The 17,972-nt window shown below is 42.2% G+C and overlaps 1 protein-coding gene across 2 annotated transcripts; it reads right to left on the minus strand.

Annotated features, from left to right (window-relative positions):
• Positions 1–518: 518 nt before the first annotated feature.
• On the minus strand, positions 519–17,573 carry LOC139533935 (synaptotagmin-10-like). Of its 2 annotated transcripts, none has more exons than XM_071332458.1 (7): positions 17,299–17,573; positions 15,036–15,441; positions 8,282–8,843; positions 4,527–4,647; positions 2,718–2,889; positions 1,631–1,760; positions 519–781 (listed from the first exon to the last, which is right to left on the minus strand). In XM_071332458.1, the coding sequence occupies exons 1-7, from the start codon at positions 17,483–17,485 to the stop codon at positions 710–712; spliced, it is 1,650 nt and encodes a 549-aa protein (XP_071188559.1). In that variant the 5' UTR covers positions 17,486–17,573; the 3' UTR covers positions 519–709. The 2 variants fall into 2 exon arrangements, with proteins under 2 accessions (XP_071188559.1, XP_071188557.1); XM_071332456.1 differs by having other exon boundaries at positions 1,601–1,760.
• Between the last annotated feature and the right edge of the window lie 399 nt (positions 17,574–17,972).

Consider the following 17,972-nt stretch of genomic DNA (forward strand, 5'->3'; position numbering starts at 1 on the left):
GCTCCTTTGCACCCCATTATTTCTATCTCTACTTTACACTTTCTTCCACTGCAAACCAACCATTCCAGTGTTTTTTTTTAAAAACTTGCTATATTGTATTTACTTCGCCACCATGGCCTTTTTATATTTTTATTTATTTATATATATATTTTGTTTGCCTTCACCTCCCTTATCTCACCTCACTTGCTCACATTGTATATAGACTTATTTTTCACTGTATTATTGACTGTATGTTTGTTTTACTCCATGTGTAACTATGTGTTGTTGTATGTGTCGAACTGCTTTGCTTTATCTTGGCCAGGTCGCAATTGTAAATGAGAACGTGTTCTCAATTTGCCTACCTGGTTAAATAAAGGTGAAATAAATAAATAAAAAATAAAATAATGGGCCTCTGTACGCCTATGTAGATATTCCATTAAAAATCAGCCGTTTCCAGCTACAATAGTCATTTACAACATTAACAATGTCTACACTGTATTTCTGATCAATTTTATGTTATTTTAATGGACAAAAAATTAGCTTTTCTTTAAAAAACAAGGAAATTTCTAAGTGACTCCAAACTTTTGAACGGTAGTGTATAATGCTGTCATCTGGATGATTCGGACATTGGCACTGGACATTTCTGTCTTTAAGTGACAGAATTGTGGTTACTACAGCTGTACACATCTAGTTAATCTGCTATCAGGTCATATGGTTCCATTCGCATTTCCTATGGAGTTTGTGGAGGTTTGGGGGAAGGACAGGACCCCTGGCTCTCAAAGCTTGTCGCTCTTCCTGGCCACTGTGGACAAAACAGACAATTAACAAGGGTTAGTTCAACAAGAGTTGGCTAGGTCTCCAAAGATGCTATTGCTTTGTGTTTAAATATACATTTTCTAAAGTACCCGGATTCAAGAAAGCATTAACAATAGATTTTTATCCTACAGGTATTTTAGATTTAGAGGAACGCCATGTTAAAGGCAGAGTATTCCTCCAATTCTTGTTTCTTTGTTCAAGCTAAATAGAATGACAAGGCTCTTTGTTGAATGCACAACCACAAGGTGAAGTCTTTCCCCTATGCAACCGATGGGTCAAAATTCAACTACTAGTAAGGATTTCTACGGAAAATAAAGATTGGAATGATTCATGCATTTTTCAAGGATATCGTCTTGTGTTCATAGATTGTTTATAGATTGTGCTATTAAAACTTCCATTCTCTACTACTCCTGAAGAGCAATGAAAAGGGATGGCCCACCACTATAATATGTGGTCCCCAGTTATGAGAACACACCGTAAAAATTGAGCTAGTGCCCCCATCCAACCATCCTGTGTGGATATCAAGGCATCAACTCTCCAATTACTTTAAATGCATCTAGTTCAAACTAGCCCTTAAGTTTCTAGAATCAAATTGGTCTTTGTTCTAGTACAGACAACATCCTTGCGTCTTTGTCATGCTGCACTATTACACATCTCTGTTGAAATTGACAGGGTTATTTCCCCAAGCTCTATGATTGGCTGCAAAACCTCTAGCTTTATCTGCTCTCTCAGAAAACCAGAGTGATGCAGCGAAGCATTGTGGGAGCTCTGGAAAGTCCTGCAATTGAATTGCACCTCCTCTTACTTTGAAGGAAAAAAACGAACAGTCCTCTACCTCTCCCAGGGCATGCCAGTGCGTAATGGGCTTGCGTGGGTAGGCCAGCATCTCGTTCCAGTGGTACCTCCCCAGGCCCTCAGCATCTGGCCCCGTCCGACACACACCTATCACCTCGTTGTGGCCCACCCTGTGGACATTACACACACACACACACACAAACACACACACACAATATCTTGAATGCACAAAAAAAGATGTGCCTCCTAAAAGCTGAGTGCTAGTTTGATGAAATAATTCTAAACTAGGTTTGGTAATTACAGTGAATTATGTGGCTCCTGAGCATTCTGGTAAGTGGTCATGATTATATTGTGTAGCGACGCTTGCAGGATTTGAGTGAAAAGTTCTGTTGATGAAGTACACCTCAGTTCAAGTTCAACTCAAAGTTAGAACCTTACTCATTCCACCTTCCTCCTTTGATGCAAATGTTAAAAAAATAGTACTTGTTTGTTGACTATATACACTGAGTATACCAAACATTAAGAACACCTTCTTAATATTGAGTTGCAACCACCCTCCCCCTCTTTTGCACTCAGAACAGCCTCAATTCGTCGGGGCAAGGACTCTACAAGGTGTCAAAAGCGTTCCACACGCATGCTGGCCCATGTTGACTCCAATGTTTCTCACAGTTGTGTCAAGTTGGCTGGATGTCCTTTGGGTGGTGGACCATTCTTGATACACACAAGAAACTGTTGAGTGTGAAAAACCCAGCAGCATTGCAGTTCTTAACACAAACCGGTGCGGCTGGCACCTACTACCATACCCTGTTCAAATGCACTTAAATCTTTTGCCTTGCCTTTTCACCCTCTAAATGGCACATATCCATGTCTCAGTTGTCTCAAGGCTTAACAATCCTTCTTTAACATGTCTCCTCCCCTTCATCTACACTGATTGACGTGGATTTAACAAGTGACATCAATAAGAGATCATAGCTTTCACCTGGATTCACCTTGTCAGTCTGTGTGATGGAAAGACCAGGTGTTGTTAATGTTGTATATACTCAGTGTAGGTGTGTACTGTACAAGCATGCTTATGACCACCATATGTGTTGAATTGTGGGTGTTGTATTTACTGTGGTGTCACTCACCGGTCATAGTCCATCACCATGATGGACAGGCTGACCTGTTCCACGTTCTCTGGGGGGATGTCAAAGATGATGGCCTCGTTGTACACTGGGTTCAGTGTGCTTTTCTTGGTGGTGGTTTTCCGCTTCTTCAGTCTCCGTCCGTCACAGAGCAGGGAAACCTTTACATAGGGATCTGTGTGCCACAAATAGCATCTCCATGAAGTCAGTCGTGTAGATTGCAGGTAATGGCAACCAGTGCGGTGTATTCACGGATGCCAAGGGAAGCCAGGCTTCGCCAAATATTTGACCAATACAAAAATATATACTGTATATAAATCATTTATCTTTCGTTTCTCTCTGTGTTTTCATAATTTTCCGTCAATTCGCAAGTAGCTGAATCTCACTGGAAAAATCATCCGAGATAGGAAAACAGCACCTCTCTGTCTCAGTATGTGTAGCCCATGTTTCTGATGCTGTCTGGACCAAAAGACTATAACATGTTGGGGGAGATGGGGATTTGGACTCTGTACAGGCCAGTGAATATGAAGGCGATTTTGATCTAACTATAAATGAATATGTTGTGCCACTGACCTGAGACTATTGAAGTTCAATATGTAGCCTAGTAGGCTCAGGTTAACTAGCTAGCTAACTTAGCTGGTTCATTGTTGCCAATGCTAGGAAGTTAGGCTAGCAAGCATTTTAGCTAGGTAGCCTATGACAACAAAAAATAAAAGTGTACTTTATGACAGAGCCATAGACCATTTTGCCAACATGAAAGAGAGGAGGATGGCATTGGAGTTAGGGTTGCATATTTTCTCTGTATTTTTCAAATGTTCCATCCTGAGAATAAATGTTCCAGCCTTGGGCGGTAAATCTCGGTAACCGGGTTCCTGCCAATCAACCCTAATTGGCGTTCAACTAGTCTACAAGTAGGGTGAGTCTAAATGTTTTGTTTAACTTGCGCGCACATGCACGTACACACACACAGACAGAAATACATACCATGGACTGCCACATGATATTTAGAAACATTGATTGGACTAAATTGTTTTTGGTATCTTTAAGTTTGTTTTCAGCATATTAAACTAATATTAAACTAAGCATATATAGCCTTGTTTATTGGATGATGTTTAAATGTTTCAGTTGAAATTGTGCTGGAATATCGGGGGCAGTGCTCCCGTTGTCTTTGTGCTGACTTGTAGTAACTCCGTGGTTCTAAATCAGTAGTTGTTTCACAACTGTTGAAAACATTAAATTGCTTGATCATGCTGTAGGTGATATAACTGTTTGAATATTTGCTTTGTGGACTTCACCGGACAGATGTTGCTCTCCGGTTTTATGACGAAACTAACATATGTGTAGTTGAATTTTTTCCGCCACTGTGTGACTGTTGTCACGGCCTTCTTGTATACCATGGTGGTGTATGAATGAATGGGTTATAGAGAAAACAATGCAATTATCACAACATAGGTTGTAATATGGCTTTTTTACTGGCTTGGCTTGCTCAGGGATTTTATCCATGCACAGCTACTGATGGCAACATTCAATTATTGCGTTTGGCTAAATTCAGTGATCTTTTTTTTGACAAGGTATGTCAAATGTATCTTCTACTACAATTTCACCACAAACAATGACAACACATGAAAGAAGTATCTCCCTGCCTACTCTTATCTAAGGCACAGCATGTTGCCTCACGTAACTATGCCTTCTGATTCGTTGCTTGCTCCTTTAGAGCTTTACAGTCGTCCCTCATTGTTATTCAGAGAACCATCATGTTTTAAAGCCCAGCCTAAATGGCTGCGAGTTTTGTATTGTTGTTGTGGTTGTTACCTGAGGAGCCAGTGATGTCCATGGCTTTGAGGTTCCGGCACTTGATGACTGTCAGTGTCATCCGTCCTGCTGTGGGCAGGTAGCATAGAGAGTACATGATCTCCCCCAGATCCACACTCTCCTGGAGAAAGACGAGGAGAACACTGCATCAAGGAAAGGGCACTGTTGCTGTAGAATAACTCTTTAAGGAAAGCAATTAGCTCAAATTGCTTTAGACAAAGTATGAACACCCAGAGGTGTCCTCAAAACTGAGAGAGAACATAGATTTTCTTACAATGGGTGATTCATCACGAAACTAGAACAAATCCAATCTGTAAGCATTACCAGCAGAGTGAATGTGTATTCAAAATGGTCGCCTTCGGCTAGTGATTTCGCAGGATGTACAACAATATGAGTAAAATGAGGACTGTGATTGGTCACATTCAGGGTTTTAAAGCGCTAACACTTCTAAATATTTTGCTGTGCTAATGTTCATTTGGGAGCACCAGTGTGCCTAGAAAAAAAATCAGCCAGATAATAATTGTTGTTAATGATTAGGCTTCGTTGTTCCACTGTTTCCGAGTGCCCTAGATATTTGTGACCGTGTTGGTTGAACCGTTACTACTGCGAAAACGGTTTGTGTCTAGCCCAAACCGTTCAAAGGTTTTGACCCATATTACCGGCGCTACATTGAATGATCTGGCATGCGTCGGCAACACCTGGGCAAATGAAAGGGCCCCATGTTGTGGGCCATTCTTAAACTACTCACGGCTGTTAACACCTTGTTCAGGTATGTTACCTCATTAGCTAGCTAGCTAATAACCTGATACAAATGTCAAATATGTCAACAATTCTTCCTCCAAAGGACCAATTCTATGGATTACATTTCGTGAAAATCCCCAAAGTAATGGACTTTTTTGGTTCTAGTGTCGTGAGGAATCACCTCAATACAATGTGTTTATGGATCAGTTTAGACTGGAGCACTACTGTAGTCTGAGCAAAGAGCATCAGATGGTCTGACTTGAAAGAGAAGATGTACTGACGTGGTGTGCTTGTACTGATACCTAATCGGAGTTTAAAAAAAGTCCCCTAAGGTGGCACTCCAGAAACAAGATTTGATTGGCCAACCAGTGAACACAGGAGGACTGACTGGGAGGCATCTCACTAGTGCACAGATGTGTGTTTAGTGTGTTACATACACTCTTACAAAAAAGGGTTCCAAAAGGGTTCTTTGGCTGTCCCTATAGGACAACCCTTATTGGTTCCTGGTTGAACCCTATTTGGTACTAGGTAAAACTCTTTTGGGTTCCATGTAAAACTCTCCGGGGAAAGGGTTCTACATATAACCCAGTAGGGTTCCACCTGGAACAAAAAGGGTTCTACCTGGTACCAAAAAGGGTTCTTCAAAGGGTTATCCTATGGCAACAGCCAAATAACTGTTTTAATGTCACCATATAAAAATACACTTAGAATAAGGGTGGCACAAGAGTTGCTCTCCATGGACAGAATCCTTACTTGAGATGTGTTTGCGCAAAGTCTTCCAGTATCATCAATGTATTGACATGCAGGAGTTTCACAATAACAATGTAACATGTGAAACAGAGGATGTCTTCCCAGTCCTAGAAGCTCTCACATACAGCCAATAGGACTTCCCAAACCCAGCTCCTCTGGCCATTCAGCAGATGTTCTGCACTTCATAACAGAGCGTCAATACCCCCCCAGCCCTCCATCCATGGTGTGTTCCAAAGCACCACCCCCACCCCCACCCACCTAACCATTGTGGGGTCCAACTGCCTTTGTGTCCCCTACTGTCAATCTCAGCATGGACACCCACACAAACAGCTGCAAGGCGGGAAAAACTCAACGTCTCATCAAACTGCGACTCTCATAGGCAGGTCACAGGTTGTTTTAGGCATTGACACCCCTCCCATTTCCCTGCCTTGTTTCTACCCATGCTATTGACACAAAAGGTCACATGCATAAAAAGACATCAATCTAGCCCAGGGAAATGAGGTTCTGAAATACAATACACACTAATCTTCAGCTGAATGTAATGTCATTTGTTGTGGCAAATTACTTTCATGCAATTTTGCTTCCACATTAAATAGAAAATTGCTTGAAGTGTAAATACACAGAGGGTTTTTCGAATTAGGCTAACCTCTGAATTTCTTGTGTTTTTTCTGTTCATATGTAGTTGCATACTCGTTTTTTAGAGAATTCAAGGAAGGAGGTAACACAAAGTGCACACTACTTTGGTACACCAGAGCACATGATAGAGGTCTGTAACATCAGGAAAACAAGTTTCTCTCAAGAATAATCAATTCATTGTTATCAGACAGTGATGAGTAAAGTCACCATAAATGATCATCGCCAAATACATTCCATAAAGGATGACACTTTTAAAAGGACTCTCATTAATGTAAATTAAAAAAGGTGGAATGAAACACTGTCAAAATAAAATGTATGGCAAACTGCATTTGCTATGAGTTATTATCCATTCAAACATCCTTATCCTCATTCCCCTCTGTTGGACGGCAATTCAGGCAATGTGATTGGCCAGAGACAGTATAAACAAAATCTATGCAGGAAGGTGAGATAAAAGGATCCCATGATAGACATAAATAACGACCGAATACCAGACAAAATATATGTCTAACCATTAACAACAATGTAGGGAGACAAAATAGATCCTTGAATATTTACAATAATTGCTTAATTGTTCTTCTATCCTGTCGGCAATCTTGAAAGAAGTCTCACATTATATTCAATAGCCGAGCTCAATTGTAGCTCTCATGTTCAACACTATCAACCACAGTCAAAGTAGCAGTAAACTTGATGTCTGTATAGATGCTCAAGCTTTTGAACGTGTAATTTCCTCACAGCACACAGTAAACATTATGTAACACAAACAGTATAAACTTCCTGGAGACAAACTACACGTTGAAGTTAACACCATGGCTGTTGACATGGGCTAACTGCATTAATACCCAGTCTGTCCCCCTCCAATGGCTAAGAACCCAGTCTTTAAACCCACCTAAACCTGCATTTCAAGTTAATCCACTCTTGTTCTGTTTTCCACAGTACACCGTTCAGAGATCAACTGATTAATTAACCATTAATCCATCTCCATGACCATCAGACACAATAAATGCCACCAAAACACACAATAATATTCATAAACAGAAGCTGTTGAGTAAACAAACTGATAACGCTACCGAGGAGTAAGAAGTGTGTGGGCTCATAAAACTGCACTATCATACCCAAGTATGTCAGTGAAGTGATAAAGGTGAGGAACAAAGGAGAATTGTGCCCATGGCTATATTTAGGTCTACAGTGTGTACTTCAGTTTTCGGAGGTGTTGTGTGGGTGCTTGGATTCTAAATTCACTGCTCCTGGCAATGGGGCTATACAACACATGCAACTTACCAGTCATGTAATACAGTGCTGATGATTCCAGGACTTAAAACCTCATCCAATCAAATAATGCACAGAGACTTGAAAATGGAGAGATCATTGTCATGTGTTTCCCTAAATAAGTCAGATCATGTGCAGTGCACGACCCCATCAGAAATGATGCAAATGTTAACTATGGCAGACTGACCACAGCTCCACCCTGAAATCTACTCCACCATCATTGAGTCATTTTCTAGAGCGACTAACAGTTACGACTTACAGAGCGATCAGTTGTTGAGATCACTGATCCAATGATCTCCACACATACTGATATCCTCCATGTACTACACCTATCTCAACTAGCTGAGGCCCAGCCCACTCACCGTGGTCGCAGCGTGAATGTCCTTCCACACCACTGCCTCCCTCGAGAGGTCGGAGAGCTCGAAGAGGTTGTCCACCACCACCTCGCCGATCATGTCGTGGCTGGTGAAGCGGTCAAAGTCGTAGACACTGAAGTGCAGTTTGCGGTTGCACAGCTGGTCGTACTCCACGGGGAAGCAGAAGGCCTCGTCGAACGTGGGGTTGAGCGTCTTGCGGTGGACACGCGTCTGGAACTTCTTCTGTCTCTCTGGCAGCAGGTAGATCTTGACGTAAGGGTCGGAGGTGCCAGTGAAGTCCTTGGCCGGCAGTTCCAGGGCCTTGAGGATCGTGACCACCAGCGCCTGTTCCTCGTAGTCGTAGAGCAGGGAGAAGCTCAGCTTACCGCACGTCTCCACCGGCTCGTGGGTCCCGTCCTCGGAGTCCACAGACTTCTGCTTGTAGAGCTCTGGCTTGATGCGGCCGATGCTTACAGTGGATGACTGGCGGATGGGGAGCGTGTCCATACTGAAGTCCACACTCGTCACGTTCATCTGGCGAGGCAGATGGCGGCGGAATGAATTGTGCCTGTTGAAAAAGGACATCAGTCATCTATGGTTCCTGGTATCTTTCAATCGGCAGGTTTCCATTGACCCAGGGTTATTAGACAAAAGCAATGTCGCAAAAAAACAACAACATTGAGACGTGTAATGGAAACGACAGCTATGGAAATGTACTAAATATCGACAACATTTTGATCTGTTTGACAGGGTGGATTTGTCTTTTAACTTTATTCCGACAAATGATAATGGAAACTGTGTTTTTCTAATAAATGATGATTTGCTCAATTATTTTGAAGGTATGTGCGTCACATCATCACAGAACTATAAAACTCCACATTTCATTGTAAATGCATACTGCTAAATCTACCTTTTCAACTATTCAAATCATGTTTCTTTGCAGGACAAGGATTGTTCTGACTTTCAAGAATTCCTGAATTGCGTCGCCTTGTTTTTCTGGTAGGCTGGATGGAAGTATCACCATCCAATTATCTACATGAGCGCAAATTTCACCATGGCATGGACCTCGGCGATACATTGGCAAATGAGAATACGGCAAATATGAGTAATTTCTTGCATTCTATTCATGCTGGCTTTTGTGGCCTACCTGAGACATGAAACAGATAGGTGGGATGGCATACAAGCTGTCACCAATTGTCCTATATGGATAATGTGAACACTTCAACCACTTCAATTTTATTCATCATTCTGGGAGGGGGGGCGGGGGGGGGCGATGTCATTAAGTCCAGCTGTTTTATAGACACAAAACATTTCAATGGAAACGCACCGTAGCAGGCAACTGTCTCCTCTATTTTCTATGCAAACTTTCTAAATGTAGACAAAAAAATCTAAGGAAACAGTTAAAGGAAACATAGCTAGTGATTCAGGAGAGAAGTTATTAAATCTTACTCTTATTGAAATGTTGGAAACCAACAGCATCTATAAGACAAAAGATGCATGGTTGTGTGTGCGGCTGCAATTATTTTTTCATGTTGATGATACTAGTTTACTATTCTTCAGAAGTGTTTTTACAATTCCTTGTTTCTTCTTGTAGTTCTAGCATGACTGTTGATAGGAACATTTTTGTTGTGATTTGTTTTGACACTTTAATGTTGTTAAGCTATTCTCCCAGCATTAACGAGAAAGATGTTACTGGCTTTGGGTTTAAAGTGATGGAGTTACTTTCTGATTGAACTCTTACGAAGCTCAGAAGCTACGTGACTGAGTGAGTTGTTTTTCACAGGACTTCTTTTGGAAAATAACATTACCTGGGATACCTTGAGCCCAGTTCCATGTACTGATAATGACTTACATACTTTGAGCAAACCACTGTTCTGTACTTCTCCTGGTTGTCACCTAGCAACTGATAACCCCTGCCCCCCCCCCCCCCCCCCCCGACTGACGCAAATAAGAAGATCACATTAATCCGACACGGTCAGTATTGGTACAAATTATACAAATCTGGGAAACACAACACATATGGGATATGAAAAAAACATCACATTGTATTCAAACCTCATATGAAGAGGTGCTTGCATGTTCTAACATATTTTCTGGGACATAATAAGACACAATGTTCTTTGTGAAGGATACTTTGGGAGTCCTATTATATCAGACAAGGGACATCAATTTACAACCTCCCATGATTCCTAGAGTTGTTAGAACATTCACCGTACGGCATCCAAGAGGATGAACATTATACACTGGAAGAGTTGATAATGGAGCAGGCTGGCGGATTTCATCCACATTTGCCCACAGATTCCTCTCTGTTGTGTCAGCCCTGACCCAGAATCAGTTTTTAGCAGGCCTGCCATCCCAACTCCAGTAAAGACATTCACTCTTTCTCTACCACTCCCTACATACACTTCTTCTCCAGAGCCACATTCATTATTTTCTTCCATAAGATAACCAATTTTCTATCCTCCACTTTCTCAATCTTATAGGATCAGGGATGGGCTCTCAGTCTCAATACTCACATTGAGCCTGTGTGGCTCAGTTGGTAGAGCATGGTGCTTGCAATGCCAGGGTTGTGGGTTTGATTCCCAAGGGGGACTAGTATGAGGAAGAAGTACAAGAATGTATCTGTTCACTACTTTAAGTTGCTCTGGATAAGACAGTTAAGAACACATTCTTATTTACAATCAAGGCCTACCCCAGCCAAACCCTAACCCGGACAACGCCCTATAGGACTCCCAATCATGGCCAGTTGTGATACAGCCTGGAATCGAAACAGGGTCTGTAGTGATGCCTCTAGCACTGCGATAGAGTGCCTTAGACCGCTGCACCACTCGGGAGCCCCCAAAATTATGGTACTTCTCGCATGTGTCAGAGATCTCTGTTTCCGCCCGTAAAAAAGGAACCAATGAAAATGTAAAAATCTTAATCTCTCACAGGGAAGAATGTTGTACACTAATAAAACAGCATGACAAATCTCCAATCTCATACCACCTGTCGCTGTGCATGGATGTAACATATGATGATGTGATGTACTGATATATACTGCTCTGTAGCATTTAATCAGAGATTGGTGGAGGTATGTCTGAAAATCACAATTAGAGTAGACTAGTACATTCTGTACAAGACTCTCTCTCTCTCTGACTTTGCCCTTGCCTTTGTTTAGAATGTGTCTGCACAATGCATGAGCAGTGAATACTGATGTAGCTGTTGGAGAGGATCGATGTTAACAGAATGTATCTGTTGCTCTTCTCCATGGTAATCACCCGCTCTGCAAGTCACATGGTTGCAAATCCTCATAGTTTTGCCCTGAAGGCCAGAGTGATACCAAGCGTCTCCTCCCACCTCGTCTCGCATTAATACGTTGTCCACGTCTCCTAAAATGGATGCTTCATGTAGTGTATCATCATCAAATTATTCCTAATTACTTGGGTGTACTATAGATGCAGTCCTTACTTGTGTTGTGATTGTGATGATTTGTATTGAAAATTTGTGCTTCAGATTCAGCCGAACTGATATATTTAGATATTCGTAGCCCTTTCCTGCAGTCAAACGACCTATTGGCCTCATGGGTGGAATGTTATTACTATTTTTCCTAATTTCCTAATTAATAAACATTATAAAAAAACAGCTGAAAATCAATCAATCAATCAATTTTATTTTATATAGCCCTTCGTACATCAGCTAATATCTCGAAGTGCTGTACAGACAAAATCTGGTGTTTCTATGTCAAACAGTTTTGTAATATTTCAGTCTTCAACGATGTATATATTAAGTGTAATATTGGGATGCAAACTCCAAATTGTATACATTTCAACTCTATATCTGACATGGTACAGGTGTCTTATTTTTTTAAAGCCTATAACCATGTGTGTGAGGTGTACACTTTTGTTTCAAAGTAGATTTGTATAAGACTACCAAAAACACTCTGTGTGTCCCCGATTTAGCCCACTGCAGTAAAATGTTTTTAAGTGTCTTACTCTGAGAGCACTGGGAAACATACTTTCAAGAGATAAACAGTAACATGATGATAGACCTGCCATCAACTCTACTGATCATACTTTTCAATCATATACAGTGCCTTGCAAAAGTATTCATCCCCCTTGGCGTTTTTCCTATTTTGTTGCATTACAACCTGTAATTTAAGTGGATTTTTATTTGGATTTCATGTAATGGACATATACAAAATAGTACACATTTGTGAAGTGAAATAAAAAAAATACTTGTTTCAAAAAATGATAAAAAATAAAAAACCGAAAAGTGGTGTGTGCATATGTATTCACCCCCTTTGCTATGAAGCCCCTAAATAAGATCTGGCGCAACCAATTACCTTCAGAAGTCACATAATTAGTTAGTCCAGCTGTGTGCAATCTAAGTGTCACATGATCTGTCACATGACCTCAGTATATATACACCTGTTCTGAAAGGCCCCAGAATCTGCAACACCACTAAGCAAGGGGCACCACCAAGAAAGCGGCACCATGAAGACCAAGTTGAGGGGACCAAGTTGAGGATCAAGTTGTGGAGAAGTACAGATCAGGGTTGGGTTATAAAAAATATCCGAAACTTTGAACGTCCCACGGAGCACCATTAAATCCATTATTAAAAATGGAAAGAATATGGCACTACAACAAACCTGCCAAGAGAGGGCCGCCCACCAAAACTTATGGACCAGGCAAGGAGGGCATTAATCAGAGAGGCAACAAAGAGACCAAAGATAACCCTGGAGGAGCTGCAAAGCACCACAGCGGAGATTGGAGTATCTGTCCATAGGACCACTTTAAGCCGTACACTCCACAGAGCTGGGCTTACGGAAGAGTGGCCAGAAAAAAGCCATCGCTTAAAGAAAAAAATAAGCAAATACATTTGGTGTTCGCCAAAAGGCATGTGGGAGACTCCCCAAACATATAGAAGAAGGTACACTGGTCAGATGAGAATAAAATGTAGCTTTTTGGCCATCAAGGAAATTGCTATGTCTGGCACAAACCCAATACCTCTCATCATCGTGAGAACACCATCCCCACAGTGAAGCATGGTGGTGGCAGCATCATGCTGTGGGGATGTTTTTCATCAGCAGGGACTGGGAAACTGGTCAGAATTGAAGGAATGATGGATGGCGCTAAATACAGGGAAAATCTTGAGAGAAACCTGTTTCAGTCTTCCAGAGATTTGAGACTGGGACGGTGGTTCACCTTCCAGCAGGACAATGACCCTAAGCATACTGCTAAAGAAACACTTGAGTGGTTTAAGGGGAAACATTTCAATGTCTTGGAATGGCCTAGCCAAAGCCCAGACCTGAATCCAATTGAGAATCTGTGGTATGACTTAAAGATTGCTGTACACCAGCGGAACCCATCCGTCTTGAAGGAGCTGGAGCAGTTTTGCCTTGAAAAATGGGCAAAAATCCCAGTGGCTAGATGTGCCAAGCTTACAGAGACATACCCCAAGAGACTTGCAGCTGTAATTTCTGCAAAAGGTGTCTCAACAAAGTATTGACTTTGCGGGGTGAATAGTTATGCACGCTCAAGTTTTCAGTTTTTTTGTGTTATTTCTTGTTTGCTTCACAATACAAAATATGTTGCATCTTCAAAGTGGTAGGCATGCTGTGTACATCAAATGATTCCATTTCCCCAAAAAATACATTTTAATTCCAGGTTGTAAGGCAACAAAATGGGAAAAATGCCAATGGGGGTGAATACTTTCGCATGCCACTGTACAACAAGTCCTCCCCTTCTTTGAATCTTTCCTTATGTTATTTTTTCCCCGAGATGAAAAGCTTGCAAAAGCATCTGAGGGAGATTCAACCCTAAAAGTGATGAGAGACTATTTCATTAGCTCTGTCTGCCCCCTTCGTCAGTGTGTAATTCAAGAAAAGTGCCAGGCTCGATAAATTGCATCAACGTTCCTAATGACAAACTAAAGCAAGTGTCAATAATGGCTTCCTGCAGGAGATGGAGTGCAGCTGCTCAGTGAGTCTCAGTAGGACGAGTGCCTCGCAGCACGTCAGTTCTCAACCTGCGGCGGCGCTAATTACAGACGCGCTCGTTTAAACACAGTCCCCGAAAACAAAGAGAAGATTGTTTCATTACCGGGGTCGCTTACCGCTGTTGCCATGGCAGCGTGACTCACGCCCGCCCAACACAAGATGTGGTCTGGGGTGATTACAGGGTTTTTGTGTGTGTGAGGAGCAAGGGGGCGTGCTGTCGCCCCGTTAATGAGCACCATGGGAGATGTTCCTTCAGGTCATCTACTGAGCATCCAGTTTGCACGTGTTGTGCCATTTTAAGGTCATTCGTCACAAATTCTCCTGAACTGTCTTATTGACATTTGTCATGGCTATACTTGATGTGTACAGTTCAAGTGTCATCATTTACCACTTGATGTCACCTGTCACTTGCTTGAAAGCATCATGTACATAACCTACACTCACAGGAGGTTGGTGGCACCTTAATTGGGGAGGACGGGTTCGTGGTAATGGCTGGAGCGGGATAAGTGGAATGGCATCAAATATATCAAACACATGGTTTCCATGTGTTTGATGCCATTACATTTGCTCAGTTCCAGCCATTATTATGAGCCGTCCTCCCCTGAGCAGCCTCCACTGCCTTCACTATAGGTGTGCACAGCTCTGTGCATGCATATGACATAACATAACACAGAAATCCTTGGACCCAGTGCAACCAAAAATGGACATCAACAGAATGTTAAGACCTAGAGACAGGAAAGTGACAGGGACACTACTCTGGGAGAGGTCCAATAATGTTACCTGGAGGACGAGGTGGGGTCGGTGGTCTGCCTCTGAATCTTGGCCTGCTGGCCCAACCTCTCCCTGAGAGCCGTCTGCACCTCAGCAGGGATGTCCGGGGATGTCTGGCTGATCTTCATGGCCGCCTCTAGCAGCTTCACGGAGCTGCAACGCCCGTTCACCTTCACCACTGACACAGGCTTCATCTCCTCCTCCATTGGTGCCACCTTGTGGAGGGGTGTGACGGGCAGGGGGGCCGGCGGAGGGGCCTCGGGGATCCCGACACGGGGGCCATTGTTGACGTGGGACGAGAGGGCCTTGCTCCTCCAGATGGGCCAGCACAGCTTCCAAAAGACAAAGAGAGAGACTACCAACAGGGCGAGTCCACAGAAACCCACGACAACAGCAAGGAGACTGATAGAGATGTCTACGAGCGACCACAGAGATCAACAGTGACAGATAGAAAGAGAGACAGAGGGAGAGAGAGGACGGGCAAGCGATGGACGGAGCGTGACAGACAAACATGGAAGAGAAAAAAGAGAAGAGAGAAAGCAAGCTGTAAAAGAGGAGGCTGCAAATGCCCTCGTTTGGTAAAGATCAGAGGAAGTTAGAAAGTCATACAGCTTCATTCCAAGACATTCACATGGACAGGACAGATAAATAGCTCTTCATGGCCATATTTGATCAAGTTGACAAATCAACTTTCAGAAACCACAATCCCTTCTTCTGCAACTATATATAATGGTTCAAGGCTTCATACACAAACCAAGATTTACCACAGGCTATTACAAAATGCATTATGCATTCCATTGTGTGCATGTTACACAATTGTATGGTTTCTGATAATTAAAGTAGGACAGTATACGCCTGTGTGTGGATTGCAATGTGCAGGAGATATGTTCTTTCTCACTGATATTGCACTGCATGATGTCATGTTCTTTGCTGTGTTCTGTCTCCGTGTTATTCTCTCTCCTGTTGCTCATTCACTCTCACGAGGACACTTATGCTTCGTGGTTCACCATCTCAAAGCCCAAGCCTACATGAAAACAAGGATCCAGATCTATAGGCAACAATCAGTCCACTTTATATGATGTGACACTAAAACCATGGATTTCTTTTTCAGGCTAATAACTTTAACAGGTATGCTAGACTGCTGAGATTTACAATTCATTTGAATTTGTTTGCAAATGTAAGTGTAGTTATGGAAATGACACAAGCTGGTAGGCCTAGGCAGTTATCACTTCTTCAAGTAATATAATACATTGTGTAACTGTGATGTAATTATCACGGATTTAACTCCATTTAGTTTAGAAGAGCAACAATCTACTGCAATAAATGCAATCCAGCAGATTTATTGAATGACTGACAGACTGACAGACTGATTGAATTTCCATCTGTTAGGCTTTTACTCAAAACCAGAGACATTATTGCATCAGAAACAACACTGCTACAGTTTTATGCAACTCACATCAACCCAGAGGGAATAATGACATGTTGTTATGATATAGCTTATTATTTCTGGTAAATTCTACAACAAAAAACACATGTAGAATGTAGAACTGTTTCAACAGCTTATCCAAGCCTTACTATAAAATTAAAAAGGCACTGATGAGTAGGCTACAATATAACTTTCGCCAAATCAATGAGAGAGACATTATCAAGCAAATAAATGGGTTTATTTGACAGAAGGGGATCTATGTTTAGAACATGAACTGTAAGCCAACAGTATGACTCATTTCAGACATGCCGGTCAGTTGGCGCATGGTGGAGTGAATGAATGCAAGATCACTGAGAACACATCTCCTCTTTCAACAAGCTATCGGTCACACACAATCAGCCTATCACACCATCAGATTGCACACGCCAGAACCAAGCACAATGACATGGGAAAACGAGCATACACGGATGCTGCAACAGGTGCAGTCTTTTCCCTTTGCAGACACAGATGTTTCACCTGTTGAGCGTAGCTCAAAGCGACATGAGGCACAACCTCTCCAGGATTATTAAACATTTTAAACATGTTTTCCCCTAGAAGTTATTCTAGTTCTATACTTAGTCGCGCATTTTATATGATTATATTGCAGCGCTTCAAGGGGAAAGTTGAGTCAGCTGAAGTTTAACTTAACACGCATTTTACTGTTTCAACTCATCATTCTCACACAACCTCGTGCAGCAGGTTGACGCCAGAGAAACCAAACCATGACACAATAGAGGGATGCAAGCTTTAAGGAGAGGGAGAGGAAGAAAACGTTGCTTTTGACCTATTTACCTGCGCTCCCTTTACCTTGTATGTTGCTCTCCAAGGGAAATATAGCCGAGCATTTCTCCCCATCTACATGCCCCGCTAGACAGAGCTCCGTGACGATCTGAAGGGCCCTTTGGCACAAGCTGAAGTTGTCCTCCGTTCGGACACTCATGTCTCTCCTGTTAAGCCATTGCACGCTGGAGGAGCCGGGAGAGCGGTGATTCATTTGGCCACCTTGCGCGCCGCCGAGTGCAGCCTCTCCGCGCCAAAGATCAGAGCGCACGAGGCGTCCACATCCATATCCACTGCGCAATGCCGGGACTGACTTCCAGCGCGCTTCTTGTGTTTGAACAAAAGATTCTTCAGCACTTAGCGTCCACCAGCCACTGTCCAATAGGAATGAAGCATCGGTTAAGCAAGACCCTAGTGTTGGAATTACTGTACACGCTATTGCGCTGACAAATAGCCTATTTGACCTCTTTAGATTCGGACTAATACCAGTGAAGCTTGACATTACTTCTGTGAATGCTCACAATTTCAAGCAGAAGCCTGAATAGTCTTCCAAATATTATTCCGGTGCCTAAGGTTTACTATAATCTACAAATACTATTTTAAATTATTAACCTTGGTTGAATAACAAAGATTAGGTTCCTCAACCTAATTAACTACTCTTTTACATTAAGTACTCTTTTTTTGAGAGGACAAATATTCCT

The sequence above is a fragment of the Salvelinus alpinus genome, chromosome 11 (genome assembly GCF_045679555.1).
Source record: "Salvelinus alpinus chromosome 11, SLU_Salpinus.1, whole genome shotgun sequence".
NCBI classification, from domain to species: Eukaryota; Metazoa; Chordata; class Actinopteri; order Salmoniformes; family Salmonidae; genus Salvelinus; species Salvelinus alpinus.

Bases quoted from the DNA above. Each gene is read 5' to 3' on its own strand.
- LOC139533935 (XM_071332456.1), bottom strand. From the start codon at position 17,485: ATGAATCACCGCTCTCCCGGCTCCTCCAGCGTGCAATGGCTTAACAGG. The intron at 15,442-17,298 runs GTAAAGGGAGCG...GGTCGCTCGTAG, and splicing joins CTTGGAGAGCAACATACAAG to ACATCTCTATCAGTCTCCTT. The intron at 1,761-2,717 runs GTGAGTGACACC...TAATGTCCACAG, and splicing joins ATGGTGATGGACTATGACCG to GGTGGGCCACAACGAGGTGA.